The sequence below is a fragment of the Setaria italica genome, chromosome V (genome assembly GCF_000263155.2).
Source record: "Setaria italica strain Yugu1 chromosome V, Setaria_italica_v2.0, whole genome shotgun sequence".
NCBI lineage: Eukaryota > Viridiplantae > Streptophyta > Magnoliopsida > Poales > Poaceae > Setaria > Setaria italica.
This window is the reverse complement of record NC_028454.1, coordinates 41,267,541-41,293,782: the sequence shown is the minus strand read 5'-3', so window position 1 is coordinate 41,293,782 and position 26,242 is coordinate 41,267,541. Positions and strand designations below refer to the sequence as shown.

General features: G+C 47.9%; 3 protein-coding genes across 3 annotated transcripts in view; 1 reads left to right on the top strand and 2 right to left on the bottom strand.

The window, feature by feature from the left end:
* Nucleotides 1–9,442: 9,442 nt before the first annotated feature.
* On the top strand, nucleotides 9,443–12,035 carry LOC101768156. The gene has a single exon (XM_004970499.4). It carries the CDS (start codon nucleotides 10,121–10,123, stop codon nucleotides 11,576–11,578), a length of 1,458 nt encoding a protein of 485 aa, XP_004970556.1. The 5' UTR covers nucleotides 9,443–10,120; the 3' UTR covers nucleotides 11,579–12,035.
* Nucleotides 12,036–16,310: 4,275 nt separating this feature from the next.
* LOC101767348 (transcription factor PCL1) lies at nucleotides 16,311–18,851 on the bottom strand. Its single transcript, XM_004970497.2, has 2 exons — nucleotides 17,990–18,851; nucleotides 16,311–16,708 (listed from the first exon to the last, which is right to left on the bottom strand). Exon 1 carries the CDS (start codon nucleotides 18,719–18,721, stop codon nucleotides 18,002–18,004), a length of 720 nt encoding a protein of 239 aa, XP_004970554.1. The 5' UTR covers nucleotides 18,722–18,851; the 3' UTR covers nucleotides 16,311–16,708; nucleotides 17,990–18,001.
* A 4,052-nt stretch (nucleotides 18,852–22,903) lies between these two features.
* LOC101767746 (pumilio homolog 2) overlaps nucleotides 22,904–26,242 on the bottom strand; it is a 13,718-nt gene continuing 10,379 nt past the window's right edge. Inside the window, exons 8-10 of the mRNA XM_004970498.3 lie at nucleotides 24,359–24,553; nucleotides 23,641–23,815; nucleotides 22,904–23,527 (exon numbers count right to left, since the gene is read on the bottom strand). Coding sequence (XP_004970555.1) covers nucleotides 23,490–23,527; nucleotides 23,641–23,815; nucleotides 24,359–24,553 — 408 coding nt within the window. The 3' untranslated portion in view covers nucleotides 22,904–23,489. The remainder of the gene's footprint in view (nucleotides 23,528–23,640; nucleotides 23,816–24,358; nucleotides 24,554–26,242) is intronic.

The window sequence follows — 26,242 nt, the reverse complement described above, 5'->3', positions numbered from 1 at the left end:
AAGGGCCACAGGGACCGCCGTTTTCTTCCTGCTCCAGTGCTCCCTCCGGATTGGTTAATGGTGCTGCTGGCACTCAGCGTAGGGGTGTTTGGGAGGGGATTAAATTTTAGTACCTGTCATATCAAATATTTGACGTATTAAACCTAAACTAACTACAAAATTAATTACACAACCTCTAAGCTAAATCGCGAGACGAATCTATTAAGTCTAATTAGTTCATGATTTGATAATGTGTTGCTACAGTAACCATTCGTTAATGATGGACTAATTAGGTTTAATAGATTCGTCTCGCAATTTAGCCTAAAGGTTCTGCAATTAGTTTTGTAATTAGTTTATGTTTAGCCCTTCAAATTAGTATCTGACCATCCAATATGACAGGATTAAATTTAGTCTGGCATGCTAAGCATGTTCCCAGCTCTCCAGTCAAAAAGAGCGGCACGGGTCAGATCACCTAGATCAGGTCTTCGTTTCACCGTGGCGTAATTAGGGCTGCTTAGGTGCCGTGTGACTCTTGCACGTTTAAGGAGGTGTTTGGTTTCTTTGCTTATTTTTAGCACGTGTCACATCGAATGTTTAGATACTAATTAGGAGTATTAAACGTAGACTATTTAGAAAACCCATTACACAGATGGAGGCTAAACGGCGAGATGAATCTATTAAGCCTAATTAATACATCATTAGCAAATGTTTACTGTAGCAACACATTGTCAAATCATGGACTAATTAGACTTAATAGATTCGTCTCGCCGTTTAACCTCCACTTATGTAATGGATTTTGTAAGTAGTCTACGTTTAATACTTCTAATTAGTATCTAAACATTCGATGTGACGGGTGTTAAAAATAAGCAAATGTAACCAGACGCCGCTAAGCGTCGCGTCTTTTGCCCAACTGTTCGGAGCTGCATCAATTTCTTGTTGCCGTGACAAACGTTTCGTGAACTCTTGCAAGCGTACACGGAGCGACCGGGGCGCACCTCTTCCGTGAAAAGTATGTATAGTACTTGCCGTCGCTGTCGTCATACGGGCTCGAAAGAAGCAACGTGTGGCATTCGGCCACAGCGTGACGCATGGACAAAGGGGGTGAGCACTAAAGAAGGATGTCCTAAGATCATGGCTGACGCCTTGGAAATCACTGTCAGTGACGACGGTATGATGCGGTATGATGCGCGCGCCTGCCTGCATGCCTTTTGCTTTCCTCACTCCAAATTCGGAAATTCTGTTTCAATTTCGACCCGAGGAGGGAAACGTCGTTATAATAATAATAAAAAAGAATAAGGTCTTGTTTTCTAGGGAAAAAGAGACTCGCTACATTTATTTGGTGCAAAACTGGAGCCAAACACTGACAACTGGCTGAGAATGGTGTGCTAGACAGCTAGCTCATGAGCAAACCCCGTATTGGTACGTGTCCCTCTCGATCAGCATCTTCACTACCATTCTAGACAAATAGCTAGCTATCCACAGCTTCAACTTTCTAAAGGAGCTTAATGGCTGGAGAACTTAGATTTTTATGTTATCCCTATGAATACCATTTAAGTCTAACGGAATACGTGCGCGTGGTGTAGGTATAAAATTCCTTAACCAATCATTTGAACATAATTTTCTCCTCAGTCCAGACAATCATCTTCTTCCCTTTTCTGTGACAAGACAATAAAGCACAAAGTTTTCGGCAGAAGAACCTAACAAGTAACAAAAAAAATTTAGCAAGAGAGAAATCCCGCAGACCCTTCTTCTTGATTACTATATCAAAGAATTCACTATCAATACTTGCAAACCACAGAAAAAAGAAGATATTAATCAAGAGCTACTACTATATTTTAACCAGCATCACACTGCCCTTTGGCGCAACAATAACTGTATTTTTAAGCTGTCGCGAACACCATTAAAAAAGACAATCCGTCGGACAACGACGCCCTGTTTTTGGCTGGTAGTAGATCCGTGGTTATTCGAAAAAAAGATGAACCTTCAAAAGTTCAAATGGATCTTTCAAAAAAAAGGGCCTACGGCCCAGCACGATCCTTGGATTCGCAAGTTAAGCCCACATGAAAAGGGCCTTATGTATGACTGAACATGAAGCCCACCATTCTGGTCTGATGGCCCATAAGACCAGTGAAGCTACTAGCAGCCCATAATAAGTGGCAAATTGGGCTGCAAGCTGGCCTGGTGGGCCAGCATATCCTCTGTTCCTCACTCTTGATTTGGCGAAAACACGTCTAAGTTACCTAGAACGTGCTTCTCAGATGATGGCAAGGCAAGTGCCAACCCACTGCTCCGTCTGCGGTACGGAGATCTCCGGCCTCCGGAAATGAGTCGTCGACGTATGCGGCAGGCAAACCCTGGGATAGTCAGAGTAGGGTCAACTGCGAACCGTGGAAGACCACCCTGTCTAGTGTTTACCTCCTGCAAGCAAAGTTCCCAACTGGCAACTGAAGAGAAGTTGCGTGAAACCGCGAAGTAGAGACAAGCCACGCCGCGTCAAGCTGAACTGGTTCCGTGCACTCCCTCACTTTCACAAAAGGTCAAGACGCCAGACCCCGGACCTCACTTTCCCCAGCAGCTATCGACGACGAAAATTTTTACTTGTTTACTAGGCCCAGTGTCCCAGTCCAAGTCCAATGCCAAGAGCCATACAGACCTCAGGTCGTAAGCGTAACGCCGCGAACCGGCCAGAATCCCGGCTTTCTGAATCCTGACCGCGCACTCTGAATCCTGACCGCGCAACTTGGTGCGCTTTGGTTTCTTTGCCTTTTGAGCGGTCGCCGTCGACATCGGCGTCCCCTGGCTCCACGCCTCCACTTGTGCGGCTGTTGCTTTCTTCCCCTCCTCCGTCTGAACGTCCACTCGGCTTTGACCTGCAATGCCACGGAAGGCTCCGCTGCCCACTCCCGCCGCGGCACGCGCACGGGCTCCCCGCTCCCCGGCCTCCCCCGTCGGCCATCAGCCATCTCTTCTCCTGTTCCTCACTCGTTTTGGAGTGAATCCGATCCGACAGCGACGGCGTTTACTAACGGTTCAACCGCTTCGAGTTCGTGCTCGCCTTCCCGTCCACCGTTTCAGATGAGATGACAGATGAGAGGAAACCGCACCAAGGCCATGTTTAGGGGGTGTTTGGGAAACCCCTGTTAAAGTTTAACACCTGTCACATCGGATGTTTGGATGCTAATTAGGAGTACTAAACATAAGCTAATTACAAAACTAATTGCACAGATGGAGTATAATTCGCGAGACGAATCTATTAAGCCTAATTAGTCCATGATTTGACAATGTGGTGCTACAGTAACCATTTGCTAATGATGGATTAATTAGGCTTAATAGATTCGTCTCGCGAATTAGCACAAGGTTCTGCAATTAGTTTTATAATTAGCTCATATTTAGTCCTCCTAATTAGCATCCGAACATCCGATGTGACACTGTTAAAGTTTAGCACCTCATATCCAAACAGCCCCTTAGTTACTCCCAACTTCCAACTTTGACACTATGCAAAAAGAAGATTCCCCATCACATCAAACTTGCGGTACATGCATGGAGTACTAAATGTAGATGAAATTAAAAAGTAATTGCACAGTTTTGTTGTACTTTACGAGACGAATCTTTTGAGCCTAATTAGTCAATATTTGGACAATAATTCACAAATACAAACGAAACGCTACAGTGTGCTACAGTGCTGTAACAGTAATTTGGCACCTCCCAAATTGGCCAACTAAACAAGGCCCAACTCACTCACCAAGAGGCAAGAGGGCGACGGAAATTATTGCAGTGTTGCTCGGTGCGGGGGGCACACGCGCAAACGCTGACGGGGCAGGGGGCGTAGCGTACGTACGTGGTACGCCCTTGTCGTCATCGCGCGCCTGTTTTAGCCTGGAGCGCGGCGACCTGACCCCAGTCACCTGACCGACGTGAAACCGGAGACCGTAATTCTGGATTGTCTGACCTGCTCCTCTGGCCGCGCTTCACCTGCGTGCGTACTTTCGCATCGAATGCCCTTCACATTTCGGCTTTTAACCTAACCCTGTCAAGTGTCATTTACGCACCAAATCTAAGGTGCAGATACAGTACTGGACTACCGCTGGTTACCAGTAATATGGTGGGTCAGGGCGATGATGCCTGATTAAATTTCACTGACACCAGTTTAGCTGCAGTAAGTACGTACAAGGAGTCCAATCGTCACTGTCAGTGCCCGGAATGCCAAGTACAAGTGGTACCAGAAAACTGCAGCCGGGCTTCTCAATTTCGTCTTGAAATCTTGTGTCCCCGCGTACGAATCTTTTGTCCCGTTTCCAATCGCGTCAGGCCGTCAACGACCCGGCAGACCGGGGGAACCCACACGGAGTTGGGCTTTGAGAGCTGAGACTTTGGGTGACAGGGACCGACCAGCGGTCGGAGCCGAAGAGGCGAAGACATCTACCTGTTCTCGGCCATGCTTGCCAAGCAGCTCAAGCTCAGTATGAGCGGCGGCGCCAGCAGCTTCCGCTGAGTTCTCCTCCCCCGCGTCGTCCCCTCTGCCTAAACGCAGCAGTGCCCCGGCTTGCCCAAAAAGTCGGGTCAAATCCAGGAAATGGACGGAGTGGGGATCGGAGAAATCTTTGCGGCACGATGGTGACGCTTGCCCATGAACGACCAGTGTTCCGATTCCCTTTCAGGCTCCCATGTCCAGACTCTTTCTGATATCGTTGACAGCTTCTTAATAAACTTAGGGGTTGTTTGTTTTCACCCTTCTAAAGTTTTAGCTCCTAAAAGATTTTAGGCAGTTTTTAGACACCTCCTAAAAGTATGTTTGGTTCCACCTCCTAAAAGTGACTAAAGGCAATAATAAAGTGGTAAAATACCCAAGATGCCCTTCCCCCATGCCCCTGCATGCCCCTGCTGTTGGCTCTTGGCCCGCCCGCCGCCGGCCCCGGACCGTCCCTCCGCCGGCAGTGGCCATCCCGCCGCCGGCCCCGGACCACGCCTCTCCTCCTCCCGCTAGCGCCGCCCCCTCCCCTCGAATCCCGGCCAACCCGCTACCCCTGTTCCTCTCTCTCTCTCTCTCTCTCTCTCACTCATCTCTTCTTCCTCCTCCAGCCGAGAAAACACCGAGTTGAGCAGAGCCCGTCCGCCGGCCAAATCCCCGGCCTCCGCTCCACCATCTTCAAATCGCCGCCTCCCACGGCTTCCTGACCTCCTCCTCTTCCCCCTCGACCACTCCTTGTCCGCCGCCGTAGCTCCTGGCGCCGGGATGTCAGATCCCGCAGCCGCCATTGCCGCCGGCCCAAGCTCGGGCGCCGCCGCTGAACACCACCTCCTCGGCCTCCTCATCCCCAACAAGCAGCAAAAATGGGGTTGTGGTGAAGCCCCGATGCTCCTGCGCCCATCACCGGCCGCGCCTTGCCATTCCCCGCCGCCGGCCAAGGCCACGGCCGGCCATGTGTTGCCGGCTCATGCCTGTGTGCGTGGGTGTGTTGAGGGTGCTGGGCGGCGGTGGGAGATGGGCGGCGGGAGATGGGCGGCGGCGGCGGCGGGCGGGAGTCGGGCGGGAGAGAGAGGGTAATAAATGAGGGGTAGTGGGGGTCAGATCTGATTTTAGGAGGCTTTAGGAGAGGGTGGGGGGACTAAAATTTTTGAGGCTCCTAAAAGATTTTAGTCACTTTTTAGGAGGATTGTTTGGCTCTTTAGGCAGTTTTTAGTCACTTTTTAGAAGTTAAGGTTTTAGGAGGGTGGAAATAAACCCTTAGAGACGTTCGATCAGACGAATCGCATCAAAGGCTTTGGCACCTGAGACACGTCCCTCGTCACCACGATGTGCGAAACCACGGTGACAAGCAGCAGGAAACCGTGAAGTTCAGTTGATGCACGGCGTGTATCCTGAATTCTTGGTCATGCGGATTTGATTTCAGGTCACCAACTAAATTAACATGATGTCGTGTGCGTGCCATGTTTCGTTCACTCTGCCCATTTTAAAATGAAGTTTCTCGATGAGAATTTTGGAGAAAACGTATTAGTCGTAGAGGTGACTCATCGTATTCGAATTACCACTTGACAAAGGCGTCCCATAACAAACTAACTTTTTTTTTAAAGCATCAGCGTGGGACTTATCATCTTAGTAGTCGTGTGGCTCTTCTCTTGAAGGAGAACTATACATGGGCCAACAGATATGCCATCTCATCGATAACAGTACAGGCAATTAAGTTCCCATGGTGCAAGTAATCGTGCTTGCTTGATTTCATTATACCGTGCAAGTTCAGGGACTTATGGTGCTTTCTCTTTTGGTATTGTTTATGCTTATTTCATCTTAAAAAGCGAGGACTGATACCAAAAGGAAAAGGAATTAGATTATAACAAATTTGTTCTTGGTTTTTTCTGAGCAATACCTACAATTTTTTTACAATTTTGAACTTATGAGAGTGCTAGATGCAAAATAGTCTTTATGGACACGTGACCCACAGACCAATGCAAGGCAAGCCACAAGTTGGTTTGACCAAAAAAGTGGAAATTTTCTGTGTTTACAAAGTAAACGGACAAAGGGTGTGGCCTGGAACAGAAATGCACCAGACCGATTTTACACAAGTTAACGAATATATTTCCCATTTCCGGAAATAAAACATGTTGGAGTTGAATTTTCGTGGCCTAAGACCCTAAGTGCGTAACAAACGCGGAGACTGTAGACTTGGATGTTCAGTCCCTATCGAATCCTATCACTCCAATGTGAGCGTCGTTAAGCTACTGAATTTGACTTTTTCCTCTCTTTTTTCCCTCCATGCAGACACTCATATACACATATACACGTATATCACCCACCATTACAAACGTACAGACCTTATAAACCCATCAAAAGATTAGATTGACAAATTTTAAGATTAATAAAGCCATCACAAATACTTACTGTTGGAGCATCGTTTGCCACCTACCACTGGAAAAAATTACCCGACATAAGCACCCATGTTAAACTAGGGACTTGGACTTAACATAAGTAGAACTATTCCACCATAAGGGATTTAATCGGCCCAATTCGCTTATTGACTTTCTTTCAGGGTAAACCCGGTTGACTTTTACCGCTAAACATCTCCACATCACCTAAACGGTGAAAGTCTCACGAAATTCTTGGGTTGGAAAAAAAACTCAGTGCAAAGTTTGAAGAAAGAAATGATTAGTAAAGCGATCTTTTTTCTGTTATTAGCTAATTATTATATTCTGTTTTTATCTATCACAATTGGGTTTGACATTAGAATTGCTCAGGTAGTCATGGCTGCCTGTAGAGACTGCCTCCCCAGAGCAAGTATAATAAGGGGTTGTAAGCTGGCTGAATGCTGATGTGGAGGAGAGAGAAGAGGTGAGAGAGGAGAAGCGGGCTATAAGCTTACAGCCGACTTGGGCACAGGAACCAAGAAACTTTATGAGAATGACTTGTGGACCATGTATTAATGATGAAGAGCTAACCATTGTACGAGTGGGCTAGAAAAAGGTTGAGAGAAACCTTACAGCCGGCTTGCTAGCTGCGTTATTAAACTTCTCTAACAGTCATAGGGAAGCACCAGGTGAGCGGAAAAGTGAGCGACCGCACTCCTTCAGGTCACAGTTTCCTTTGTAGCCTACACTGCACATTTCTCGGAGGCTTTAACTTTTTTTTCACAACAGAAATAGAAAGCAGTATCAGTGCGGCAGCAGAATTATGTGCTTTATATTAAACTTTCTTATCATCGCAGCTTTCTTCCATGCAGCCGTACTACCTGTCCAACTTAAGTATATTAGAACTTAATTCTTAAGTAAAACAAGGCACTAGCTTAGGTGCCTTGCGCATATGCAAAGATTCAGCTGAGCTCTCATCCCGGCCATGTGCCCCGTCTTCTTTCAGAAATTTAAGAAGAGACCGGGAAAGATGGGCGATAACATTACAGTATGTGAACGTAGCCACGCCCCTAGGCTCTTAGCCATACACCGTAGCTTCACTCACGAAGCAAGCTGATGATGTTCAACGCGCATTCGGGTTTGAATGAACGCATAGTAAAACCTCCGAATTCCCGCCGCTCTCCCAGGTAGCGGTCAACCCTGTATGCCAGCACACGGCTCCAAATTCTGCGAATTCCAGATAACAACAACACAGCGTCACAACACACAGGGCCCAGATCGCCTCCCGAAGGGCGACACGGCGGGCGGCACCGCGATTCCGCCGCTGGCCCTCCGCCTCCGTCACCGTTGGTCCCCTTCCTTCTTCACCTCTGGCATCTCGCCGGAGGTCGGAGGGAGTGGGGATCCATTTCTCTAATAGGTTTTAGTAGATCGAGTTCAGTTTTAGGGTTTAGATTTCTCCATGCTGCGGTTCGTGGTATTGGAGATTTGTTTCTTCCCTCTCTTTTCCAGCAACAACAATAAGGTAGGGTGGATTTGGTTTGTCCACGGTAACTCCGATGAAGATGATGGCGGCAACTACGGTGTCGGCAACTTCCTTGGCACGAAGACATGGAGAATTAGGTTTCCGGATGACGACATCGAGGCGGGGATGCTACTGCCATCGTGGAATAATTTTCTCCAACCCCTTTCCTGTTTTGTCGTTGTTAGATCCAACCATGATGAAAGGCTTGTGAGAATAATTCTACCCCTCGAGCTGATATTGATCAGTCTTGGGTTGGGTAGATTGGGATCAGTCTCTCTTCTTCATCGGTGGCAGAAAGAGGAAGAAGAAAGACGTAAAAAGAAAGAAGAAGATTTTGCTCGATCCAGCCTACAGGGATGTTGGTCGTTGTTGTTTAGACACTTGTTCTCAGCCTGCTTGCTGAGCGTGCGTATGCCTGTACGGCTTTCCATATGAATCATTGTACAAGTTTGAGATTGAGATTTGGAGGTGCATGAGGCGTGAGTACAATGAAGTCGAGCCATACTTGATAATGTAATTTTATTTTCTTCAAGAGCGCTGTGTGTGACATGGTGATATACTCAGCTTTGATTTAATACAATTCTTCTTTTGGTCTCGGGGAAAAAAACACAGAGCCCGTCTGAAACGCAAAATTCCGCCGGAATCTCTCCTTCTGAATCCCAGCCCTGCCAATCAGAACCCGTTCGCTTCCAAAGATCCATCAGTGGCGGAAACGCTCAAATCCGGTGGGTAGGGGGTGTTTGGGAAACACCTGTTAAAGTTTAACACCTATCACATCGGATGTTTGGATGCTAATTAGGAGTACTAAACATAAGCTAATTACAAAACTAATTGCACGGATGGAGTATAATTCGCGAGACGAATCTATTAAGCCTAATTAGTCCATGATTTGACAATGTGGTGCTACAGTAACCATTTGCTAATGATGGATTAATTAGGCTTAATAGATTCGTCTCGCGAATTAGCACAAGGTTCTGCAATTAGTTTTATAATTAGCTCATGTTTAGTCCTCCTAATTAGCATCCAAACATCCGATGTGACACTGTTAAAGTTTAGCACCTCGTATCCAAACAGCCCCTAAGCAACTTACTTTGTCCATAACCTCGGACCGGGCCAGGCCAACGCCGAACTGATCCTCCTCGCCGGCTTGAATGAAATGCTAGAATAAAATAGCACGAGCTCGCGAAGCCCCGCCCGATCCCCAGAAATAAACAAAAGCCGGCGCTCCCCCAATCAGACGCTGCAACCAACGAATGCTGCGTCCGTCGTCTGGTAAGCGCGCGCCTACCACCCGGGCCAGGCATTCCCACGGGGGCGACCGTGTCGTCCTCGTGCTCGGCTACTTATCAGACGCCACCATCGCCATCGTCACCTCCCTCTCCTCTCCCATCTGTCCAGCCATCTCTCCAGGTCCAGGGGCAGCAGCAATAAGTTCCTTCTCTGGCCCAGCGCGAAAGAGCTAGCCGCAGCAGTGCCAGTATAAAAGAGGCTCTGTCACCCATACCAACCCAGCCAAACCTGCCGTACCCGCGCAAAACCGCGTGGAGGATCGTGGAGTACCAGCGAACAGCAGCACCAGCGAGGCCTCGGCCGACAGGGTTGAATTGAAGCTCTCTCTACGCAGCTGCATAGAGGCTAGAGGAATCTCTCTTCCCCATGTCCGGTGTTATAGCGAGTCATTGAGGGAGAGGGGAGCTTCGATCAGGGCACTAGCTTGCAGGAGCAAGAAATTGAGCTGCGAGAGGGAGAGGGGGGATTCGTCTCATTCATTCATCCATGGTTGTGCAGAAGCCGTGGTTGCCCGTCGATCTGCGGCTGCCGGCGGGGCCGCAGGCGTCGCTGGGGATCCTGGCGTTCGAGGCGGCGGCGGCCATGTCCAAGCTGCTGTCGCTGCACCGGTCGCTGTCGGACCAGGAGGTCTCCCGCCTGCGCTCCGACGCCATGCGCTCGCCGGGCGTCGCCTACCTTAACTCCACCGACCAGGCGTTCCTCCTCAGGCTGGCCTGTGCCGAGCTCGTCGTGTCACTGGACGCCGCGGCGGCCGCCGTCGCGCGCCTCGGCCTGCGCTGCGGCCTCGACTTCGGCGGGGTGTACTCGTGCCTCAAGGCCGGCGCGCACGACGCGCGGCTCGACCCGCTCGTCGCCAAGGGGCTCAGGGTCAAGGCCAAGAAGATGGAGCGCCTCGTCGCGGCCACGGCCAGGCTCTGCTCCGAAATGGAGGCGCTGGACGAGATGGAATCAGCCGAGCGGAAGATGAACGTCCGGGGATGGCGCCTCAGCGGGCCGATCCCGCAGAACCCACAGGCAGCGGCGGCGGCGGCGGCGGCAGCAGCGGCGCAGCAGCAGCAGGCCGGGGACTCGCCCGAGGCGGAGTCGCTCCGGCAGGAGCTCAAGATGCAGCGGCTCAAGGTGAAGCGCCTCAAGGAGGAGTCCCTCTGGAACCAGAGCTACGAGAAGGCCGTCGGTCTCATGGCGCGCGCTGCCTGCGCCGTGTTCGTCCGCATCTGCTCCATCTTCGGCCCGTTCGTGCCCGGGCTCCCGCCGCCGCTGCCGTCGGCTACCACGGACAGCGTCCAGACCCGGCTGTCGAAGCTGCTGCACCCGCGGTCGGCGAGGGCGAAGGCGTCGTCGGGGCCGATCACGCGCCGGGACGGCCCGTCCCGCGTCCACCCGCCGATGAGCAACTCGTGCCCGATCATCGGCCTCCGCCCCTCCGGCCAGAAATCCCCCACCGACTGGCGCAAGCTCCTGGACGCGCCGCCCAGCACCGTCGGCGGCGCGGGGCTGGACCAGCAGTACGCGAACGTGATCGTGTCCGCGGAGGAGCTGCTCCGGATGGAGGCCGAGGGGCGGCAGGAGGAGGCCGCGGCGGAGCGCGCGGAGATGTACGAGATGCTCCCGGCGAAGCTCCGGGCGGCGGTGCGGTCGAAGCTGCGGGAGTGGTGGCGCGACCCGGGCCCGCTGGACGAGGGCCTGGCGCGGGGGTGGAAGGACGCGGTGGACCGCATCATGGCGTGGCTGGGCCCGATGGCGCGGGACACGGCGCGGTGGCAGGCGGAGCGGAACATGGACCGGACGCGCCGGTTCGACGGCGCGCCGAGGGTGTACGCGCTGCAGACGCTGCGGTGGGCGGACAAGGAGAAGGCGGAGGCGGCCATCGTCGAGGTGCTCGTCGCGCTCAGCTGCATCTGCTGGTACGAGGAGCGCCGGCGAGGCTCCGTCCGTCTCGGTTGAACCGTTCAACGACGCACTCGATCCGGACCGGACGGACGTGGCGGTTGGGCGTTTCTTCCTCCTCTTCTTTCTCCTGCGTTTTGTCAAAGCTTTGATTTGAAGAGTTGATTTTTTTTTGGGGCCGGTAGAAGTTAGAACGGGTGGGTGGTGGTGCGTTCAACGGGTTAGGAACGATGGAGACGACACGACCGTAGCAGCAGCAGCAATAGTTGAAACGAAATTAAATCGTTGATTGGTTTGCGCGTATGGTGGCTGTCAGCGGCCTGACGCCGACATGTGGGGCTGAGCCCCTCTCCCGTCGGTCTCACACCGGTGACAGAGTCCGGTGTAAAATACATAATGTTACGCGAAAGGAAGGATAGTGTAATGTAATATATACTACGATTGATTCTTTGAAATTCATCCAATCTCAGCGGCAATTATTATTACTCTTCTTTTCAAATACAACGCTCATGTATACACGTGCACATTTACTTTTATGAATACGCGCACACAATTATACTCTATGAGTATCTTCGAAAGACTGAGATCCGATATTAGCAACAAATTTGTTACTTTTATGAATACACGCACACAATTATACTCTATGAGAATCTCCGAAAGACTGAGATCCGATATTAGCAACAAATTTATATACCCATTGTCCAATTTTTACGAGACAACCGCCACATCTACTCTCCTTTCTTGTGGCTTTGCCCCTCCCAAGTGAAGGCGTGGGCTGGCGAACAAGGATCAGGAGGAGCTTTTAATAATCCTTCAAATGAATATAAACATATCATTAAAGGAGAACTTATAATAAGTAAATATTACAATGTCGGCATGCAGTGAGCAAATCCCAATATGAAGAATTATGAGTTGAGTTATCACACCTTTGGACGCAATGATTGTTGTAGTTAATTCTTGACCTATCCACATCATATGGATTGAATCAAAATTGCTTGTTTCAAACAACTAGTGATCTTTGTATGCATATGGTTCTTAACAGCAAATAAGCATGTCTTACATTCCAAGTTTCTAATACCACAAAAGATTTTTAGATTTTGGAGTTGCAAAACCACATCTAGAAGAGGTTGATCTAGTGTGAAGGACCATTGGATGCACATTTTTTAGTTGAAGTCCTCGGATTGGTGGTGCACATTGTGTTTGAGCTCGTGGTCTGTATTACTCCTTTTGTTAGATATATTAGGGTTTTAAAGTCTTCCTAGGTATAATTGCTACACAATTAACATCATATTAAAAAGCCTTTTAAATGCCAATTCATCCATACAATTTTTATACACTGAATGTGCTCATAATTTAACTAACTATCAGTGAAAAAAATATGAACTCAAACTTTTTTATATCCACTGCACCTACTAAATACGAACGGAGTAGAACTCAATATTACGCGTATATCGAAGACACATGCATATATACAGCATTGCGTTGAGGTTAAAAGGACATACGAGGAAACCACATGTACCAATCGTGTCCTAAACACACGTCAACTAGAAGCAAATTATCCGCACCATCTGCATGAAGTGAACAAGCAACAAGGTCGTGTCAATGACTGAATGCGTGCGTTTACAGGCGTTTCCCATGCTCGTAATGGCATGTGGCGCCGAACACCGCACGTTCACACGCTGCTTATACAAAGCACCGCAGGCTGGTACGTAGTTCCGATCCGATCCATAGGCCTGGCCATAAACAAATGGGCAGTTAAGCGATTAGGCGAGCCTAAATAAGCATTTCTGAAGGCATCTCGGAAGAACCTACTAGCAAAGGGGGAAAAGAAAACCGTACCGTCCTACTCAGAGCGATTGCGTTATTCACATGGCTCGAAACTAATTTATAATGTTTTCGTTGCTCTAATGCGCAAGCCACGCCTCAGAACTCAGAAGAAGTTAATCCTTAGTCAAAGCAGCAACAGAACAGTCAGTAGGTAGGTCACGGGCATGATTTTCTTCTATATTATTAAACCCTAACAGTGATTGGCAGCGGGTAATGATCCTGTGGGTGTCAAGGCTTGATTAACAACGAGTTGAAGCCAGCAGCTGAGTTAGGGGGTCCGGTCAACTCGCCCCCGTTATCTCCTCGCATTATCATTTGAATTTAGTCCCTGGGCTCGTCAAAACCCTCGCGGAGGTGGCCGCATTTGGTGGCCACCGATCGGAAGCGAGTTCTTGGTCAGGCTGCATGCAGTTGACGAAATGGATGGGCACGGCAGGAGGTGACTTGTATGTAGTAGTAGGAGGACGGCAACAGGAGGCGGCTCGAGAGAAACGCGCAGATGCAAATATATATGCGCATACAACTCACGCACACGCCCCCGCCAATCATTCGGCTCCCGGCATGATTTGTTAACTGCTGCTGACCTTTCTTTCCTTTTCTTCTTCTTTTATTTCTCTGTGCCCTGGAAAGCAGTACTGGTAGTACTGAATTTTTTTATGGGTTTCAGTTTGAGGATCTATGCGTAACAGAGGACCTATCGGCACCGAGTTTCGGTGGAGTATTAAAATACATAAATCACGTACACCAGAGATTGGTACTATATATGGAGATAGAGATGTGTTCTTTAAGTAATGTTAGCAACCTGTATTTTTACTGTAACAGTGTGACTGATTGCTAATGGCTTAGCTGCGAGAATGGGATATAGTACATATAAGGAAAACAAGATAAATTCTATTTCCTCGTTTCAAATTACTATTCGTTTTAGCTTTTCTAGATAGATAACCTTTGATATACGAACCTACGAACCTAGATATATATTATGTTGTCTAGATACATAACAAAAGTTATGTATTTAGAAAAGCTAAAATGAATAGTAATTTAGAATGGAGGGTAGTTTTCAGGATCTACAAGCAGAGGCTGACGGGGAACGATGCAATAGGAGGCAATGCAAAATTAGGATCGGATCAAGGGACTCCTTAGACCTTGGATCCGATCATTTCTTTTGTTTAAAACACCAAGTCAAATCATCAACCATCGGTCTCAGATTGACACCTCTCACTTTCAGTTCACAATCCAGGTGTTTAAATATTACAACTCTAAGAATCCCGACTTGAATGAAAATCGATGTCCAGCTAGCGATACTTCTTGGCCAGCCTTTGTAATTGCTGTAGTCAAAGAGTAGTTAAGCCGTTCCAATCTTTCGACAAGGATTGGCCACTTAAGATAAAGGTTACTGCCGCTTGATTTTTCAAACATTATACATTCTTTTTCCTTGCTTCTGAAATCTGAAGTTGGTTGTTTCTCATCCCACGTACGCAATTCAACGGAATGCCAGCCAGATCCGGATAGCTTGCGCCTCCTAAGTGAACTGCAAGTCATGATAACAAGCTCAAGCTGCACATGCTTGTGGCCAAGATTCAATCGCTTCACACCCACACACTCAGTTTAAGGATCCAGGCCTGAGGGCTAGATCATCGGCGGCTCAGGTTTCACGCTCTTGTGTTGCTTGTAATGTCAGGCTACACAGCTGGTTTCTGACTGACGTTCATCATCTGCACTGTTTCATTCAGAAGTTCAACGTGTACCCGAGCTGACCAGCTGTGTTTCAGAGACGCCAGCCGGAAGCTGACCAAGGATCAAGGGCCGTGGAGACGGCAGGTTCGCCGATGCGGCGGCTGACGAAAAGGTTCTGACGTTCTGTCGCCGCGCGGCGGCAGGATTCGGCGGCCAAGGTGGACTAGCGCCGGCTCGTCATCTGCGGACGGCTAGTAAGAAGTGTAGAGCCCTCGAGCAGAGATCACGGGGGGTGAGGGAGGCTACTGATTCTGCCAGCGCGCGCATCTCCCTCCAGCCCGGGTCAGGCGGTGCGCGGCTGGCAGGCGGCGCACGGCGCCAGCCGCGCATCTTCCAACCCGGGTCATGCGACCGGGCGCTGTACTGCGGGGCCGCGCACGAAAGCTAACTGATTCTGCCGTGTGTTCAACTTCCAATTTCCAGCTGTCCTTGAACACCACGGCCGCGTCGACAGCGGAGACGAGGCGATCGTCGGACGTACTCCCTCCGTTCGGTCGTTTTTGTTAGATTCTTGCACTTGGATATACCTTATGTCTAGATGTATAATAATATCTATATATCTAGAAAAAAGCTAAAATAACCTGTAATTTGGGACGGAGGGAGTAGCTAGCCAAAAACAACAACAACAAGAAGCAGCAGCTCTGCAGCGCTTGAATTCTAAACGAGTTAAGCTCAAACTTAATTCAAAAGTTGTGAGCTTTTCGAGCTCGAAAAGCTCAAGTAATCTCGTGTATTACGACCGGGACTCTATAAGGTATATGCACATGTATTCTAGTTTTCTTGTGTAATTGCATTGTCCAAATCCTCAAAGTCTATAAGTAATGTAACGGCTTTAGTCTAATCATCACTATATAGATTTTGATGAACCAAGTTTTTTTAGTTGATGAACTAAGTTTATGACTGATAAAAATCTTGAGGAATAGTTGGCTCTCTATAAGCTTAACTCGAGATCAGCTCGAATTATAAATGAGCCAAACTTGAACCTAGCTAGTTGTAGCCTTGTAGGCTTAAACGGTTTTGAGGCTCATTGCTCTAACAAACTCAAGCTTGAGGCGATGAGCTCACAGCTCACTCGAGTTCGGCTCATTTAAAAGTTACAACCCTACTCAGATGTCAATTGCAGTTCAGACGGCAATTAGCTACCTGGAATGGTTTTCAAGCCTGTACTGTACGTGATCACTATTGCAGGCGTTGCACAACCTCTGTAGCTTGCAGAATCCATCCAGAGTGGCATAAATCAGAGTAGCTAGCAACTTGATAAGAAAACAGCATCATGTTCATGGTGTTGCATCAGGATACATGCACTCCAACACGAGTCTCACACTGTAAGACCTGGAGAAGAATTTACAATCCCCGTGGCACACAATTCCACTCTTTACATGTTGAGAACAAGCACTAGAAACTCACACAAAACTGTGGTCTTCCGGGAGGGTGCTCCAAGTGATGTTGGCACCCTCGTTATTTATTTGTTGCACTCCAGTCGCTCCAGTGCGGACAATACCTCTTTCACAAGAAACATCTACGGGCTAACTGAACATGGCGTGCTCATTTTCCATGAGCTCTTTCTCAGGCAGTGTCTTACGCACCTTTGGCCCGTTTCCATCCCATAGCCTGGAGCTTAAGCAACTGGCATAAAATCAAGGTAAAGGTAATCAGGCACTGGGTATGCTGATTTCAAAAAGGAAAAGTATAAGATTAGCCACTTTGCCTTGGCTACCTCCATGATGTGAGTCGGGTTTCAAAAGAAAGTGGGCATTGCTGAATTAAAAGGGTTCATGTGGGGTCATTGCCAGTAGCGCAAGGAACAATATCAACAAAGCGCTGCCTTTTATGCATTTTAATCTATGAAATGAAAGGACACGCTATGTAAAAGGCAAATAATTGTTCAACCAAAGCAAAGCATCAATGGTAGATCACAGAACAGTGAAGCACCAGTAAAGATGGAAACCTTCGCAGAAGAATAATCCCTCAGTGAAATGACAAATTTATTTGACTATCATGATGATCAACGAGGAAAACTGAAACAAAATGATTCAACACTTGTTCTACAAAAAGAATGTTTGTAGAACTCTAGTGTATAACCCAACCTCAAATCTGCTGCAGGAAGAAATCCGAAATTCTTAAAATTACGGAAGATGGGAAGAAACCCAACCTCAAATTTATTTGAATATCATGTTGATCAACCAGGAAACCTGACCGTTCCTGTTGCAAGGACATTTTTCTGGCACCAACCATACACCCATCACATCAACATCAGCTAAACTAAATCCGGATTATCATCATATAAAGGAAGAAAACACAAGTTCCTTGACTAATCGGCTAAAGGAACTCAAATAACTAATCTGCTCTTTGAGACAAGTTTGTAGTGAGCATAAAGTTGGTTCGCTATCTAGCCACCATGAATACTGAAAACTGGTACTACTAAAATTTGCTTACTAACTGATACACTTTTGATTTGGCAACGATGGACCATATATGACAAACATAAATGTTAGCTTTCTAATAAACCAAAATAGAAGGTTGCCACAAGTGTTAGCTTTAGAGTATCTATAGTACCAACATATTGCCAAATATATTCGCTACTGCATTAGAATTGTGTCAAGCAACCAAAGAAAGCTTAATGCGGAGGAAGAGGATACTATTTCCAAACAACCAATTCAAATAAAATGAGACCCAAATGTAAGTGTGTAATGGAACTCGGAACAGACATCCATGTTCGTATCTTGTTTCAGATGTACCTGTACTTGAATGGCCCACCACAGGGTTCATTTGACTTTGGAAGTTTGGAGAGACGAGAATATCGTTTTTCACATGAAGAAATGAATCCAGATACTCAATCTCTTTCGGGTGGTTTTTAAAAATGTACAGAAACCATTCAAAATTTGAAAACCGTAGAGCTCTGCTTACTGCTTGGTCGCGTTAGAGCTTCTCGCCGTCGCGGGAGGGGAACGCGCAGTAACCACTCCGGCTGGAGGGATCAGAAGGCGGCTGGGGGTTGAAGGGGGAACCGTACGCCGTCGGGAAGTGCGGAGCCGGCTGCGGCGCGGCGGGGTTGCGCGTGCGCTTGAGGTAGATGCGGTACTTCTGGAGGTGGCTGGCGACGTTCTCGCGGGTGAGGCCCTCGACGTTCATGAGGCGCACTATGGCCTTGGGCACGGCGCCCTTGTCGCCGAGGTGCGCCACCGCCTCGACGAAGCGGTGGTGCAGCTCGGGCGTCCACACCATCCTCGCCTTCTTCCCGGCCCTCCCGCCCCGGCACGCGCCGCTCCCGGAGGCGGCGGCGTCCTCGGTCTCCCCCTCCTCATCCTCGTCGTCGTCGTCGTCCTCGTCGCAGCTTAAGGACAGGTGGGAGGTGGGGGAGTCGTGCGCGAGGGGCGAGTCGTCGAAGGGGGAGGCGGCGGCGAAGGCGCCGCCCGCGATGTTGATCCGGAACGCGGCGGCGAGCGCCGGGGTGATGAGCGGGTGCGAGACCGGCGTCAGCTCGGAGGCCGCGGGGAGGCCGGCCTCCCATTCGAGAACGCGGCCGGACGCCCCGCCGGCGCCGGCGCCCATGCCCGCGTGCTGGCGTGGCGGCGAGGATGAGGACGAGGGGGCGCGTGCCGTGGCGTCGTGGGGCCGGCCGCCGCGCGGGGATAACATAACATATTCCGCCGGGGTCGGGGCGGGCGCGGGGTTGGGATGGAATGGTCCGCGGCCGAGGAGGCTTGGGTTTCTGACGATGTCGCGGACTCGCGGTGATCTGTGGGCGCGTTCACGGCGCTGCGGCGCACCAGCGTCTTCAGCTGTGGAGCGAGTCGCGCGGGCTCGGAGCGCGCATGTTGTTTCTGCAGGAGGACCGTGACGGGACAGGCAGAGACCGCAACGCGTGCGCCGCGCGGGCTTTCTGCTCGAAACGGCAGGGATCCGATTCCGATCTGACCACGACTCACGAGCACACTTTTTTTACATTATCATTAAAAGCAATGTACACTGTGACCCCAAGTTACTCTAGAGATTTTAGTCACTTGCAAATCATCATGTGAGCCAAGGTCCTGAAACTAAGAGATCCACGGACGAAGTTTCCATGGCGAATCCAAGAGCCTCTTCTTCAAATAAGTGACTGCTTGAAGGCAGTTTGAACCAATGCCTCCAGATTGAACCTGCAGCAAAGAAAGAAATTTTGCCGCCAAAAGGAGAGCAGCTAGTTCTGCCATCACCACCGAATCCACCCTTACTGATCCAAGAACCTGCAAACAACAAGCTAAGGAGTAGTTCTAAGATCAATCAGGACCCCTAGTCCAGCAATTCTTGAACTGCTTCCTTCCCATCAGGTTGGAGAACTGCATCTGCATAAGCAAAAACAAAAGGTTGCCAAGCTTGGCAGCTTTGCACATCCTGTAACAGTTGTAGAGAAGGTATAATAACTGGAAAAGTTTGATTAATGGGATCACTAACAGTTGAATTTCTTGTGCCCAAACTTCCTGTTACACCTGCATGTGAGTTAAACAATATAGAAGTAGCAATGTCCGCCTGCACTTCATGGTTCAATCTGTTGACCGACCATTTGTTGTTGTTGAACCTATAGTCACTCCTTGCCTTCCAAAGATACCAAAGCCTAGTAAAAATCTCCTGCAAAATGTCATCTGAGAAATTGTTTGATAGAATTGAAGTCAAAGTAGTTTAGCTCTAGGACCCTGATTTGGCAAAGAGTGAGAATTCTGAGCAGCTAAGTGTTTGTAAGCCTCTTTTGTGGAACAGGTACCATTAGAAGAAGGTTTCCAGCAAAGCTGGTCCACAGAATTAGAGTAGACCTTAGAAACCTGAAGAATAGCATTAGCAACTGGATGATGAAAGCTGGAGTTGATAAGATTTTCATTCCAAGAGGACTAAATTTGATTCCACAAATCAGAAACTAAGTTGGGAAGTTGCATGCTGATATGAGAATTAATCAAGTGACTATGAATACCTTCCAAATTATCAAACCAAGGGTCAGTCCAGATATTGAAGTTACCTCTGTGTACCTGCACCACACAATGTTCATGAAGATAATGCTTCACCTGCAAAATAGAAGACCAAAACGCAGATCTAGTTCCAGAGCAAGAAGCTCTCCAGAAACTATTATTTTGGAAAATATTTAGCCTTTAAAACAGAGGTTAAAAATGGATCTTTATTAGTAGCAACTAGCCAAGCAGAGTGAAGAATTAAGCTCTTATTCATAGTGTAGATGTTTCTGATGCCAAGCCCCCCATCTGATTTCGGTTGGCAAATATCTTCCCAGGACCTGAAGTAAAAAGGCTTTGTAGAATCCTCGTCTTGAACACCTTGCCACCAAAAGCGTCTCAAAATGGAATTAATCTTCTCTGTAAAATTTTTTGAGACCAAAATATTCTGCATATAATAGATAGGAATGGAGGCCAGCACAGAATTGATGTAAGTGATTCTTCCAGCATGATTAAGTTTATTAGCCTTAAGACCAGTCAATTTAGCTCTGAATTTGCTTAGAATGAAACTGTAGGCCTGAGTTCTGTCTTTGTAGGAGAAAATAATAGGATGCCCAAGATGAGTGGTGCGAGAGGTCATCAAAGGGACATGAAAAAGATTCTGAATCTCATGTTTAGTGTAGGCATCCACATGTTTACTAAAAAGAATAGAACATTTGGCCCAATTAGGAGTCTGACCCGAGGCATGACAAAAATTATCAAGAATAAGCTTGATTTGAGCAACCTTAGCACTAGTGGCTTTACCACAAATCAGAAGGTCATCAGCAAACAACATGGAATGAATGGGTGGGCAATTTTGACCTAGTGAAATCCCAGACAGGTGATTATTTTGCAAAGCTGTTTGAAGACGAAAAGAAAGTTCATTCATGACCAAAACAAAAAAGTATGGAGATAAAGGACATCCTTGCCTAATACCTCTTTGGGAATAAAAAGAATCAGAAGGTTGACCATTGATAAGAACAGAAAAATCAGGAGTGGAAATACAATAGATTGACAATCTGCAAAGGAAGACCAACTCTAAGTATAGCATCATTAATGAAATTCCATTCCACTCTATCAAAAGTTTTAGCTAAATCAATCTTAAGAAGAAAGCCTTTGTGTTTCCAAGAGGTAAGAGCAAAAGAGTGAGTAATATCCTAGGCAATAATAATATGAGAAGCAATATGTCTACCAGGAATAAAAGCTGACTGTGATGAATGCACTTTATCAGGAAGGAAAGGTTTAATTCTATCAACCAAACTTTTAGCAATGATCTTGTAAATGACATTACAAAGACTAATGAGTGTACATTCTGTACAGAACTTTCGTTGGTTCTGCCCGTCGGGCTCACCTCTTTTTTATTATAGCAGTAGCTCTCCTGCTGGCTCATTTCAAAATTAAAAAAAGACGTTACAAAGACTGATAGGCCTGAAATCCTGAGGGGCTACAGGAGCATTTCTTAGGAATACGCACAATGAAGGTCTTATTTAAATCAGGAGGAAACTGACTTGTAGTGTAGAAATTATGTACTAGATTCACCACATCATCCTCAATCGATTCCTAGGAAGCCCTATAAAATGCAACATTAAAACCATCTGGACCAGGGGCAGCTGCCCTCTTCATGTTCTTTATAATTGTCCATGGTTCTGATTTATCTAGGATGGATTTCGCAAAGTCAGTCAATGAAGATTCTTCAGATCTGTTTTGTTGTCTAAAATAATGTGGCTGATGTTGAGATCGAGCTGTCTGGCTTGTGAACAGATTGGTGAAATAGTTTTTGAAGCAAGAGGCAATTTGATCATGTGTTGTTAAAGGATTTCCTTCCTCATCAGTCAGAAAAAGAATTCGGTTTGTTCTTGCTCTCTTAAGAATTGCTTGTCGGAAAAATCTGGTATTTCTATCTCCATCAGTAACCCATTGCTTTTTTTATCTTTGCATTTTGGAATTTAGCTTCTTTGTCCAAGATAAGTTGATGTTGATGAACCCAATCCTTTTGTAGAGAGTGATTCTGGGCTGCTGGATGAAGGCTTTGCAATTTGAGAATGTTATCTTCAATAGCCTGCAGTTGAACTTTTAGATTGGGTTTCTTTTTCCTCTACCTTTGCAGATCGAAAGAGAGGAATCTTGTTTTGAGGTGAAAGGGTCTTGTTGATGACTCACGAGCACACTTGGGGTCTGGCTCTCGCCAACAACTTGTGGGTGAGAGCCGACAGATGGCGAGACGTCAGGCGTCGATGGACTGATGGAGCCCATGCTTTTTGAGAGCGAGTTGTGGGTACGATGAGGTTTGCTGTGGCGTGTCAGCAGAGAAGGGATGGTTCAGAAATTAGAATTGCCCGAAAACGAGACCCACCCCCATTGCCGACCTTCACATGGCACACTGGTACCGCAGACGCGACTCCTCTGTGCGGAAGGGTTGAGTTGAAATGTCTAAACACGAAAACAATTTGGCGTTTAACTTGCTTGCCAGCGTCTTCCAAATAGGGAAAAGGAACGCTGCTATTGCTTCAACTAAGATTGGTAAAACCCATGATGTGATGCTACTTATTACCGCAGCATGAAAGATGGAATAGCAAAAACCGAGATGCCTACCGCATACCCATCTGCTTCCCTATCTACTACTCCCTCTGGTCGTTTTGACTTTGGAAAATCCAAATTATAGATCGTTTTACTTTTTTTAGATTCATAGAGTTTACTATACACTTAGATATACCTAGATGCATAATAATATCCATGCATCTAGAAAATCAAAATGACCAATCCTATCGGCGCCTCCACATGATTCATGCCACGGTGGGCCAGATTGATTCCAACAAATAGCACAGCACAAATCAAATACTACAACGTCACAAACAACCGCGTCAAAAGTTTTACAACTACTACTTCCAACCAGCAATTCAACAGGACCAATTTAAGGGCGGGATAGTTGACGTGCTCAACACTTTCAGCACGAAAATGACACCTTATGAAGCTGCTAATGAAATACGAAAAATTGCATATCTCTGACCCAGCCCAAGAAACTACGCCCGATAAGAGCAATTCCATACAAAACACGCATCTGGTTTCAGAAGCTGGAATTGTTACATCAGTTACTCAGGATTACAAACATCCATTAGTGATAAACACGGCGGGCAATGAAACCTTATCCTAAGCGGACGCTAACTCTCGCAGGATGCAGATTTGTACAGTCTCGTCGCAAAATATAGACTTTCCTCCACCTCTTTACACCTACAACTTATACAGAACGCCTATCTTCTCTGCAGCAGCATCAGGTAAGATTAAAACGTCTGAGCCTCATCTTGGAATAACTATAAGCTCAGACTACAAAATGTACAGACTTCTTAGTACAACATGTTTATTTTTAAGCTCGGCTTGTAGCAGCCCAAAGCAGAAGGCAGAAGGTACATCTGTCTAGCCATGGTTAGCTGTACATGGTCATTTTTGCACCATCAAGAAGGATTTTGTGATTGAAGTCCAATCCTCCTCTCTGAATTTAAATTGCAAGGAGAATTAAGTTAATACGGTATAAACATGAAAAAAAGCAAAGATTAATCAAAAGAAATACCGAAAGAAATACTGCAGTTGGCTAGGGAAACTTACCACCAGCAGCAACAAGTTTCTCTACACGAGCAACTATGTGCTTCCCATATGTATATTTCTTCAGAGCATTTAAGTGGACCTTTACCCGTGACAGGATCAACTCACGTTGCTGATCATCACAAGTCTCAAGTACCTTCTGTACAACATAGTTACCAAACTGATCCTTCATCATGGCCTGTAATAGGTCAAAAAAGAAAGATTAGACAGTTTTGAGTTATTTTCTCAGAAGCAAAGAAGCTGCCATCTTCAGCAAATAAGTCAATTAACTCGAAATAAGACAAAGCTAGTTTGCAATACTAACTATCCAACTTGTTTTCACAGCATTGATAAACTATCCGTATAGAAAACTCACAAGCTAGAATCCTAAATATCAGAATTTTTTACTGCAGTTCTTGAGACTAGTACTTTTATAAAAAGATTTAAATATTCAAAGCCTATCTAGTTTAATATGCCCTCTAAAAAAGATTAAAATTTTCCTCGTGACCATTTGCATGTTTTTTCTTCACAAATTTATAATGTAAAAAAAATCTTTATGTCTGGGACCAGGTCCAATTACTATGCTAATCACATCACAACACCAACGGATAGCAAAAACAATTTCCCCTAAAAACTAGGATATATTAGTTTCCCATTTTGTTCCATTGAAAAAAGGCCTTATCTAAAGTAACTAATTTTCAACCTACAATCATAATTAATGATATAAGATTGAATTTCAAACCTGTAGAGGCTCATTCTCATCAGTGGTACCAAGCATTTCATTTATGAGAACTTCTCGCTCTGTAGGTCCGCCGAATGTTAGACACTTCTCAACAACATTCGAGGCAAATTTCTGTTGGCTCATCTGAATGATCTGTCCAGCTAATTTTTCAATAATGATGGATCTTTCGTGAGGCTTCCCGTGCTCCAAAACATGCTGCATAAGAATGGTATCTCAGTACATTACAAGTAGCAAGCGATTGCTGGTGACGAGCATAAGAATGGTATCTCAGCATTTTTTATCTAACGGCAATAAACTGAGTAAAATTAGCCATGCAATTTGCCTGCAGAGATCATAAATAATCAATAACTATTCAGCCAATGTGACATTCATTTTTATTTCAGACAACCAGGCGGACTAATTATTAGGCAATGTATAGCCGTATATAGCTGATTCATAGCTTTCCATGTATACTTGATTATATTGGCTATATAATAAAGGTCAACCCCCCATTAGGGTGTGTGGTGTTTCCCCATATTCTATCTCTCTACATGGTATCACGAGACCGGGATCAATCTGTCCTGGGACTTTCCTTCAGCTCCTCTCCACCTCCCAGGCACGCCTAACCCTAGGCGGCGCCACCTCCTCCAGTGCGCCGGCGCTCCACCCCCCTCCCATGGCTCCAGATTCCTCTGCTGAGTCCTCCCTGTCCGGCGGCCTCCTGCCCACCGACATCCCCAGGCCGGCGACCGGCGTCACCACCACACCCGCCACTGAGCCTAAGCCTACACTCGGCTCCGGTTCCCTCCCTGCTGCCGGCGATGGCACGGCGCCACCCCCTGGTGGCGGCCCCATCCTCTACCCGGCGCCACCGGCCGTCGTCCACCCCTACGCCACGATCTCTGTCAAGTCTCATGTCCCTATGACGTTGACGATGAAGTCCTCCAGCTACTCCAAGTGGGTTTCCTTCTTCAAGTCCATGTGCGGCAAGTTCGGCCTCAAGTCGTACATCGACGGCACCGTGGCGCCCCATCCTGACGACCCTGATTGGGATCAAGCGGACTGCTGCGTCCGCTCCTGGATCTTCGGCTCCGTCGACGACTCCGTCCTCGATCTCGCCATGGAGGATGATGAGCAGATCACTCGGGCTCTCTAGCTCGCCATTGAAGGTCTCTTCCACGCCAACAAGCAATCCCGGACGATCTTCCTCAGCCACGACTTCCACTCCATGACTCAGGGGGACTCCATCTCAGAGTACTGCCAGCGCATGAAGAACCTCACCGACGCTCTCCGTGACCTCAACTCGTGCTACTCCAACACCGCCGACGACATCACCAACTCCACCGCCGGCTTCCCGACCTTCGCCCAAGCCCGCGACATGCTCGCCCTGAAGGAGCTTCGCCTCACCAACGAGAAGGTCTCCAACACCACCGCCCACCTTGCCGGGACCGCCTCATCGTCTTTGTCCTCCGGCTGCACGGGCGGGTGCCGTCCGGCCTCTGGTCCTATCCAGACCGGCGGCGGCGGCAAGAAGCGGTGGCAGCAGAAGAAGGGCGGTGGCGGCTACCGGGCGCCCGCCGGTGGTGGCCATCACGGCGGCGGCCTCCCACGCCCCACCGGCCCGTGGTTTTGCTTCAGCCCAGGGGCCGGCTCCTATGCCGCCCCGGGCCACCAGCAGGCCAGCGGCCAATACCCGACGCGTGGCGGTAGGGGCTGGCGTGCCTCTACTCCAGGCCTCCTCGGACCACCTCCGCAGACTCACACGGCGTTCGCTCCCCTCCAGGCGTCCCCTCTGGCTCCAACATGGGACCAAGCCGGGCTGGTTGCTGCACTCAACCAGATGACGCTGCAGAACGGTGGCTGGGTGGTCGACTCCGGTGCTTCCGGCCACATGGCGTCCTCGGA

Bases quoted from the DNA above. Each gene is read 5' to 3' on its own strand.
- LOC101768156 (XM_004970499.4), top strand. From the start codon at position 10,121: ATGGTTGTGCAGAAGCCGTGGTTGCCCGTCGATCTGCGGCTGCCGGCG.
- LOC101767348 (XM_004970497.2), bottom strand. From the start codon at position 18,721: ATGTTATCCCCGCGCGGCGGCCGGCCCCACGACGCCACGGCACGCGCC.